The sequence below is a fragment of the Perissodus microlepis genome, chromosome 17, assembly GCF_051167445.1.
Source record: "Perissodus microlepis isolate ML-2025 ecotype Zambia chromosome 17, ASM5116744v1, whole genome shotgun sequence".
Lineage (NCBI taxonomy): Eukaryota > Metazoa > Chordata > Actinopteri > Cichliformes > Cichlidae > Perissodus > Perissodus microlepis.
Genome location: NC_140477.1, coordinates 24,051,103 through 24,061,490, shown reverse-complemented (window position 1 = coordinate 24,061,490; position 10,388 = coordinate 24,051,103). Strand labels below are relative to the sequence as shown.

Genomic DNA, 10,388 nt, shown 5'->3' with positions numbered 1-10,388 from the left:
ATTATTTGCTAGTTACTGATTACTCCTCCAAAAAAGTAATCCTGTTACTTTATTGAATACTTATTTCCAAAAGTAATTAGCCACTTACTACTTTGTTTGAGCATAATCCAGCATATAAAATTGAAGTCTCTTTTAAAAACTTGTTTTATTAATTTTAATCTTTTAACTTTATGCGCATTGCAGTTAAATTATATGCAATAGTGTTTGACTTGAAGAAATTTGTTAACATTTAAACCTATTTCCTGTATATTCCAGCATATAAAATAAAATGGGGTTTTTTGTGTTTACACTCACTATTTCAAATATATGAAAGTAAAACACTGCAAAAAATAAATAAAATTAAAGATTCAGCGGCACTAACTCCTGTTGTTCTTAAATCTATTTTCACCTGTTTAGCAGGAGTGGTGCCAGTGGAGGTTTTCCTGGTGCCGCAGCTTTCATGTCAATGGGGGGATCTAGGGGTTTGCTCAGATTTGAAGTTTAATTTTTCACTGTAGAAAGAGGTTTTCCTCCCACACAGAGTGTACAGCAGACACTAAGGTTTTTGTCCCTTTTTTTCAGAATCAAACTCAAAGTAATGTCAGTACTTCCAAGCTTTAAACGCTGCATGGTCGTACTCTCTCCAGCAACACACATCTGTTGCTGCCACAGATGTCGCACGCTCATACGTCATTGTCATGAGACATTCTCACAAACAAAATCACAGTTTAGTAATACAGCGTACTTACGAGAAAGTAACAGTAATATAACTACTTTTTTGCAATAGTAATCCCTTGTTACTTGAAAAAAGTAATCAGATTACAGTAACGCTTGTAAGTGTCAAAATTATAACTAATTGACACATTAAATATAAACTTGTGCTTTTATGTAAAATACTGAACATGAAATTAACACAAATCCATTAACATGAATTTACCTCTATTGAAAAAAAATAAATAAACAAGACTTTTAACAAAAATCTCCTACTTGTAATTTAATTATGTTTGTTTGTTATTGTCCATTTATGAAAATATAAGCAGCCTCCTACAAAATCCTAAAAATATTTTTTTAACTCTGTAGAGTTTATTATGTGGATGTGGTGGCAGCGCAAAGACAGCCTGCACTACTGATTTATAAACAACATTTGGGAGCTGTTTTCATTTTGTTCTCAGTGGAAGAGTTGGATGGAGGAGGCTGCACTTTGGTGAGATTAATGGCAGAGGCGTAAATCCTATCCCACTAACAATTACATTGGATGAAAGAAGACCAAGATGACTATGGTTTGAGGGTAAATGTCAGAAATGAGAAAAAGACAAACACCCATGTCGAAAAGTAGTTAAGTTGAAGGTTTTAAAGGCTATAGCATACACAAAACATATGGAATACATAATAATAAAGATTATGATCTCTACACTGTAAATAATAAATCAGCATTCACACTAATTTTAACAATAAGATGAAACAACAAGTAAATCTGGTACCAACTAGTGAAAATACCGACGATTAGTCAGGTAGTCGACCAGTCGTGCACATCCTTAAGCTCAACAATCATAAGTAGATTATGAAACTAATGACTCATAGAAATGGAGTAATTTATTATTTACGAGTACACAGTTGTTAAACCTACTTAATATTTACTAATAAATGATCAGTTTAACTAATTAGCCCCCACATATTTAGGGATTTTTAGATTTACACCAGATTTTATTTTCAGACACAGCAAACAATGATTATGTCAACATCTTTAATCAATGACATTATCAAAACCACAAACGAGGTACAAAATGATTCCCTTCACTCTAAAACATCAAGGTGTATGGAGCTCTTCAAATGTAGGTTGGCTCAATACCTTGAACAGTGTACAACTCTCTGCAGAACTGGATGATGAAACATTTTAACTCCACACTTGTCTTATTATTATATATTATAATAAGACATGATTATTTATCATAAATAATTATGGATAAGACAGTTTAAAGCAAGGCAAATGCTGGCTGGGGAGATGGCAGCCCCCCAAAAAAGGTAATTCAAATATGCTAAATTCGAGACTGATGATATTGGACTGCAATAATTACTCTGTTAATGTAACAATTTGATCTTTTTCACCAATTTTGTCATTTTCAAAAACATGAAGTTTATTTCAGAGAAGAGAAAAGAAAACAGAAATGCTTTTTTTTAGAACCAGGATTCAGAACTTTTATTTGTTTTGTGAATGTTTTCAACCAGATTAACTGATTAGCAGCAATATAATCACCCCCAAAATCCTTTTTTTTTTTTTACAGTGTATTGCCTTCGTCAGCAGCCTCTCTACAACTGTGTGGCTGAGCTTCAGTCTGCGCTGGGATGTTGAGTTCATTCATTAGCTTGTGAAAACTTTGTGTGTGCATAGCTTGCCAGATCAACAACGTATGTGTGTTTTCCTCGAGGTGTTGAAAACAGAGTTTGTCATGGGAGCCCAGCCACTGTACAAATGTGGGAATTGCAGTTGTCACAATTCACACAACGGACACGAGCACTGTGTGGCATTCATGGAGAATCAGCACGGACCCACAGTGCGAGGATTGTCACCTATTGTTGTTCACTTTTTATCATTGTAAATAAACTCACTGCCTTACACAGCTACTGTGTATTTCGGGGTCAGTGGCCACAGATACTGTGTGTTTTGGGCCTGGTCAGCTCATAAAAACAGGTACTGTTTGTTGTTCTAGGCCACCAGCAACAGTGAACTTGGGTTTTGCTTCTAAGTTAGAAGGTGTCTGGAAAGGAATCTCAAAACTGGATTATAGATGGCAGACAGCTGGTGTCATAAGCCACCAGCTCTGTTCAAAGATGGTCGTTCACAATGGGCATAGATGGCTTCTTTCACTCCTCTTTCAAACAATCTGTCTAATCTGTCCAAAATGTGAACATCGGCATCCTCGAAAGAGTGACCTTTGTCCTTAAGATGCAGATGGACAGCCGAGTGTTGTCCTGTCGACCATCCGTCTGACCTTCTTTTCTGTGCATCTTTACTGTGCATCTTTGCTGATTTGGTGATCAAAAAAGAGCTTTCTTTACACGTGTGTGTTCCCTCTTTTTCCCTTCTGGTTTAGAGGGAACATTTTCTGCCCAGTGTTTTAGGGTCCTGATTACTCCAAGTTTGTGTCCCAGAGGGCAGTGGGAGTCAAAGAGGAGGTACTGGTCTGTGTGTGTGGGTTTCTGGTAAACTTCCACACCCCGGACGGACGTCAACGCGCCACCTGGACCTGCCGCGGCTGAGCTGGAGGACAACGTGCCACCTGGATCTGCCGCAGCTGAGCTGGAGGTCAGCAAGCCATTTGGACCGGTCAGGAGGTCAGAGCACCGTCTGACCTGCCGCGCCTGAGCCGGAAGTCAACGCGCTGCCTGGACCTGCCACGGCTGAGCTGGAGGACAACGTGCCACCTGGATCTCCCGCACCCAAGCTGGAGGACAACACGCCGTCTGACCTGCCACGCCCCACCTGGAGGACAGCGCGCCTTCTGGACCTGCAGCACCTGAGCCGGAGGTCAACGCGCCACCTGGACATGCTGCACCCGAGCTGGAGGTCAACGCACCGTCTGGATCTGCCATGCCTGAGCCAGAGGTCAGCGTGCTGTTTGGACCTGCCATGCTTGACATGCCACGCCCAACCTGGAGTTAAACGCGCTGCCTGGACCTGCCGCACCGAAGCTGGAGGACAGCACGCCATCTGACCTGCCACTCCTCAGCCAGAGGTCAACGCGCTGCCTGGACATGCTGCGCCCACTTTGGAGGACAGCACGCCGTCTGACCTGCCACAACCCAGCTGGAGATCTGTGTGCCACCTGGACCTGCCACACCCCAGCCGGAAGACAGCGCACTGCCTGGACCTGCTGTGCATGACCTGCCATGCCTGAGCGAGACGGCCTGCACATCAATGTCCTGCCAAACTACGGCCTACAAATCCACGATCTGCCAAGCCACATCCTGTTCAGTCACAGTCTGCACTGCCAGCACGTTGCTGGTCACCTGCCATGCCACGCCGTCGCCGGCCACCAAAAGTCTTTCGCCATTGTTGCTGCCCACCTGAACTGTTCCATTGCCGAAGTTGGACCTGCGGTTGGCCCTCTGAACTTTTTGTGTTGGACTATGCCCCTTTTGTTGTCTTGGGGGATTGGTTTGCTTTTGGACTATGCTAATAGTAAACAGCTAATGTTACCATATGTGTCGGCCAGGTTAACATTCATGAAGACTGTTTAATACTTTAGTGAAAACAGGAGCTTTGCTGACCTCTGAACTTTCTCCTTAAGTTTTGTTAAGTGTTATTAGCATTAGCTAATCCAGCTGTTAGTAAGGAGGAGCTGTGTGTCTGTCTGTGTGAAGTTGTGTGTCAGCAGCCAAGAAACCTAAAGGATCTATTGGTTCACATTTCCACCAACTACAAGAAGCATCTCACTGTACTCACCAACAGTGGTTTCTGGGGGAATAATTATTTCCTTCAATGTATATAGAAAAAAAACATTTAGACATTTAGGGCAAGAAGAATCAAAAGTCTCACTAAACAACAATGGTATTTGTATTAGAATATTAAGAGCTATGGATTTTATATACTGATGCACCAAACTCGGTGAAGATTAGAAACACTTTTGCAAAGGATAAAGCTGTGCATCATCACAGCCTCCTCCATCCTCTAACCTCATGCATTTTAGGAATAAAACGCCCTTTAACATAGTGTACATAGACTGATTCCAGAGACAGATTAGTGAAATGAGAAAACCCCATTAAAATGAAAAACACTTCCTCTTCCAGGGCAGCAGGGGGCGCTGTCACGCCAGCGTAACAGAAGCGTTTTCCGGGTCAGCGCTTTCATTGCCCCGTTTAGCTCACGCAACAGTCCTTCCGGCCTGACCGCCATCAAAGATAGCAGGTACGATTTTAATGTCGAGAAGTTTTAGCCAAAAGCCGTTTCTAATCTTTGCCATCCGTCGAGTTTTAGAAGATTTGTTGAAACTGCTAGTAACTACTAACGTTACTTTACGTCTCAGCTCAGTATTGTAGCACCGTATTTATATGAAGTTGAAGAAAATGTGGCGTCTAGTCAGCCGTGTCCGTTTTCATTATGTTCCTGAGTGCGTAGAAATCGGTGCTTCCGAGCACAGACTGAATATTGTTGTAGTGAGAAACTAAAGCAGCGAGCAGACCTGCGGGCACATAGGGAGCTGTCGCACAGTCTGGTGGACACTCAAGCTTTACCGGCCCGATGTGACGGATCAGCGCCAGTAGGTCGCTTGTACCCTCAAAATTGGAAATGAAACAGCAGATTGCTCCAGGCTACCTCGCGTGTCTTACATGGCGAGTCCAAGTCAAGAGCTTTTACTGAAGGTGGCTGCAGCAGAGCACCTTTTAGTAAACAGCGTTCACTGAGTGTAAATGATGATGGTTAAGCTTCCACCGACATTGACCTGTTTAGATTGTGGTTGTTAAACGGAGATTTGGAGTCCTGTTAGCACTGTAAGAAATGTTTTTGAGACCAAATTATGGTGTTGTTTCAAATAGCTCGCTCAAAAGAACCAGAAGCTCCTGCTAACATTCTTTTTGCACACAGTTATTGTCTAATCTGCAGGTCGCATCCATTGAACGAGAGTAATTGGTCTGTTGTGTGTGAATACCACACAGTGCTTTGTTTTTTTATGAGGTTGAATTGATTCCACTGACCTTACATCTTGCTCGACTTCCTGAGCTACAGCTACCTTTGCAGTAAAGTAAAGCGATGGAGGTCCCCATCCTATTCCTGTGTCACAGACCTTGCCATGTCATATCTACACCCTGTTTTATTTGAGCTTTCCTGCTGTCAGATGATCATAGCGCTACTGAACCCAGTGATGTAGACCACTCAAGTAGGAAAAAAGGCTTCGGTAAAACATTGCCCATGGGTGCAAAACTGATGTGGCTTACAATCAGTGTTGGGCAAGTTACTTTGAAAAAGTAATTAATTTTAGTTACTAGTTCTTCAAAAAAGTAACTGAGTTACAATATTCTAAAAGTAATTAATTACTTGAAAAGTAACTATTGCGTTACTTTAATAAAACGTTTAACGCGCTGGGGTCCAGGGTATAATTGGCCATTTTAACTACTTTTGATTTTCCCTCCACATTTTACCTTTAAAAACTATTTACTTTGCCTTGTTTGGTATCATCCTTTTCAGCACAACCTCGCGTGTCTGAATTTACAGTCATGTTTTCATTTTGACATACTGTGTTAATACAATGGATCTAAAATCAGACAAAAAACTTTAAATGCAAATCGAAATTGTCAATTTTAAAATCCTCTGCACAAGTTTTGCAAACAACAAAGTTATTTGCATCCATTTACCTTTTACCTTGATTTTTTAAATAACTTTGTATAAATAAATAGCTTTGTCTTGAAGTGGTCATGTGATTGGCTTACCACGACTACTTTATTCTTCCTCAGTCAAACAGCAGCACTCATGCGATTGTTTTGCCCCCTTAGCTCCAGGTGTTGTGCTAGCCAGTGATCGTGATTACCGTCCGCGGGAGCGCGCGCAGCTGCTTAAAGCTGTAGCGTCCAGATTACTTGCGTAGTCAGCTACTTCCGTGCAACTGATATAAGATGTGGTAAACTGAACACAGCATCAACCGTCTGGTTGTTGAAAAATAGTAACGAACCGCATTTTCTTGTTAGTAACTGTAACGCCGTTGTAACGATAGGAATAGTAATTAGTTAGATTACTCGTTACTGAAAAAAGTGACGCCGTTATTCCCATCACTGCTTACAATAGAGCTTAGACAAGAGCCTGTTGTCGGTGTTGGTCTTCCTGCTATTGCATACCAAAGTATTTGTTCTGATATGTTGATCATGTGAGATTGCAGCTAGTTAAAGCCTCATCATTTGCACTTGTCTTAATGTTTGTTTGTGATCCTCCGCAGACATGGCTATTCGTTATCCTATGGCTGTTGGCCTTAACAAAGGCCACCCAGTCACCAAAAATGTAACTGCTCCCAAACACAGCCGCCGGCGCGGGGTGAGTATCTCTTGCTGAGTGACTTTACAGACTTGACTATATTACAAGTGTTAAGATAAATATATTTGCACTTCAGACAGTAGTTTGTGTACTTACTCTGTGACTGGTTTGACCTGAAGCGTTCGATGACACATATAGTGTAAATCAGTCCACATAAGCATAATCTGTCAGGCATCAACATTCCTATATCACGTTATGTCCAAATAGAGTCAATGGTGTTAAATGCTTTGACTTACCGTGTACTATGTCTTTACTGCCCAGCGTCTGACCAAACACACCAAGTTTGTGCGGGATATGATCCGTGAAGTGTGTGGGTTTGCTCCGTATGAGAGGAGAGCCATGGAGCTGCTGAAAGTGTCCAAGGACAAGAGAGCCCTCAAGTTCATCAAGAAGAGGGTGAGTTTGTGTCAAAGCACTTGCCAGCCTAAACCACAGTAGTATTTGCCCAGTTACAAACCACAAAAGTAAGGACAAGTTGTAAAATGTAAATAAAGATTATGCAAATGTTGTATTATCTTTATAATATTTATAAAACATATTACATGTTTAAACTGAATTATTGTACCATGTTAAGAAAACTGAGCTCATTTTGACTCGATGGCAGCAGCAGGTATCAGAACATTCGTACAGGGTCAAGCTGAAAAAGTGGTACTAAAAAGAAAGAGCTGGAGGAACATTTAGCAGCCACTTAGGTTAATTGGCAACATGTGAGTCACATGACTGGGTCTAAAAAGAGCATCTTAGAGAGGCAGAGGTTCACCATTCTGCAGAAAACTGCATCTACAAATTGTTTTTCAGAATGTTTCTGAATGTAAACATGTGAAGACTTTGAGTAATTCATCATCTGTAGTTCATAATATCATCATTGTTGGATATCTGCATCACCAGTCCCTTAAAACAGGCATGATTGTGTGGTGGAAATCAGTGCATGGGCTCAGGATCAGTGTGTGAACACAGCTCAGCGTGCCCTCCACAGATGCAGGTTAGAGCTCTGTCATGCAAAGAGGCAGCCACATGGGAGCGTGATCCATAGACACTGCTGTCTTCTCTGGACCAAAGCCAGTTTAAGATAGACTGAGGCAAAGTGGAAAACTGCTGAGGTCATACTAATCAAAATCGGCGCCTTTGGAAGTGGCAGTTTGCACCAAAAACAGGACAAAGCAGGGTCAGAACTGCTGAGCAGCTGGAATCCTCTAACAGAGAAGGAGAAGAAGAATCTTCTAGCATTCCTCTTCCACAAGTCCCGCAGCTGCTCTGGTGGACTTGTGGGTTGTTGTTAGAAGAAGAGGGGATGCTACACAGTGCTGCACGTGACCCTGCGCCAACTTATTTATGATTTGTGGCTGCGATCACATTCAAAATGAGCTCAGTTTTCATAACATGTTTATTTACTGAGGTTATCAGTACCATGTTTTGTGATTTGGAGGTTATACTCATAATTTTCCATGTTACACAGCCTTCCAACTGCTAACTATGAGTTGAGATGTGTGCATTCTCACAATTTCAGTGAGGTAGTTTTATAATGAGCCATCTGTAATGTGTTGGCCATTTATAAGGACCTGAGCCTTTTTGTGATCGTTTGTTGGATATGATTTTTATGCACTGACTGGACAACAGAAAAGCTCAGAGCTCTTCTAATATTTCTATACGGTTTTTCCCCTCACAGATCGGCACTCACATTCGGGCCAAGAGAAAGAGAGAAGAGCTGAGCAACGTACTGGCTGCCATGAGAAAGGCTGCTGCCAAGAAGGAGTAAAAGTCATTTAATAAAACGTGAAACTACATTCCAGCCTCGTCTTTCTTTTTTTGCTTTGTCATCAGATCTGTTTATGTTGCTGCAACCATCTCGGTCGTCAGCACACCTGAAGATGTTTGTAGAAATCTCAAAATATAGACATAACATGCTGCTTGGCTTTAGACCAGACTGTAGATTAGCCTACTGTGGCTAAAGGAATGAATATCACCAAAGAACTTGTAAAATTACCGCTGCAGCAGAAATAAAGCATATACATTTTTGTATAGAAATGTGTACTTTAAGTATAAAATAAATTTTAGAATGGTGACTTGTGCCCATTCTTTTCTGTTTGAAAGGAGCATGAAGCTTTGGCATGTGTGTGAAAATGCTTAATCAGCTGAGTATTCTCCAGCACTTTATTCTGTCTCACACACGGTCACTCTCAAGCCACTTCCAAATTTTAAATGAGTTCACAAAATTAAATGGAGAAACTTGAGGTGTGGAAGTTCAGTGGTTACCACTGTTGCCTCAGTGAGGGGTTTGTGGTTCACATCCCAACTGGGCTGTTCTTTGATGAGTTTGCATGGTTTTGATGTATGGCTTGTAGTCTTACAGAATTTGAGTGATCAGTACTACAAAACGCGACACATATACCAGTCATGCTAAAATTAGCGCTCACAGGTGAATTCAATAATGCTGATCATCTCCATCTCTGTTAATTGGCTATGCACCACAGACCTTAGTAGACAAACCGTTACTTAAAATGCCATCACTTGACCCAGCTGTATTGGCTAATTATAGGTCAATCTCCAACCTTCCTTTTATTTCAAAAATTCTTGAAAGTGTAGTTGTAAACCGCTAACTGATCACGTGCAGAGAAAAATAGTTTATTTGAGGAGGTTCGAACCTGAGAGATGCATCTCCACCTTCAGCTGATCCATGTACTGTTCACTTAAGCCTCATCTGAAATGGTCTCAGTGGAAGGGTTGCTTTCAGGAAGTCATTGTTAAGAAAGGTAAACAAACAAAAGCCTGAAGTATGCCACATTACACAAGAACTGGACTGAAAATCAGTGGCAACTGGCCCAATGGAGTGATGGATCCAAATTAAAAAATTTACAGCCTGCATCTGTTAAAAACGGTGGAGGCTCTCTCATGGTTGGGGCTGCATTTCAGCCAGTGGTGTTGGAGATCTTGTTAAAATCGATGAAATTATGAATCCAGATAAGTATCAAAAGATTTAGCATCTGCAAAAATGATAAATTGCTGCACCCATCTCCCATTTTCCATGCAAATTATAAAGATATAAGGGGTGCTCAAGACTTCTACATAAGCCTGGTGCAGTCGTACTGTGTAAAATTGTATGCGCACACAGATTTGCCACCAACAATGAACATGTCTGTTTTTAGTATTGTTTGGTCCTGGAGAAGGACAGCCCTGTTTGGATTCTGCGTGCAAACCACAGTTTCCAGCCGTCTTTAACAACTTAAGAGAATTATATTGCACAATTTTCTCATCCAATAAAAGAATATTTACTACATCCGTTTACCTTGTATTTTATTTAAAACCTACAAAAGGATCACATATTTCTAGCTGTCACTAAGGGATATTGCCCTTCAATATAACTAAAGCTTTCAGACAGTTGTAGGGGTCG

The 10,388-nt window shown here is 41.3% G+C and overlaps 1 protein-coding gene across 1 annotated transcript; it reads left to right on the top strand.

The window, feature by feature from the left end:
- Nucleotides 1–4,776: 4,776 nt before the first annotated feature.
- On the top strand, nt 4,777–8,784 carry rpl36 (ribosomal protein L36). The gene is made up of 4 exons (XM_084910687.1): nt 4,777–4,885; nt 6,906–7,000; nt 7,262–7,396; nt 8,667–8,784. The coding sequence occupies exons 2-4, from the start codon at nt 6,908–6,910 to the stop codon at nt 8,754–8,756; spliced, it is 318 nt and encodes a 105-aa protein (XP_084766813.1). The 5' UTR covers nt 4,777–4,885; nt 6,906–6,907; the 3' UTR covers nt 8,757–8,784.
- Nucleotides 8,785–10,388: the final 1,604 nt, after the last annotated feature.

Excerpts from the sequence above, each read along its gene's own strand:
- rpl36 (XM_084910687.1), top strand. The coding sequence starts at position 6,908 with ATGGCTATTCGTTATCCTATGGCTGTTGGCCTTAACAAAGGCCACCCA. Across the intron at positions 7,001-7,261 it reads AACACAGCCGCCGGCGCGGG|CGTCTGACCAAACACACCAA; the intron begins GTGAGTATCTCT and ends TTTACTGCCCAG. Across the intron at positions 7,397-8,666 it reads TCAAGTTCATCAAGAAGAGG|ATCGGCACTCACATTCGGGC; the intron begins GTGAGTTTGTGT and ends TTCCCCTCACAG.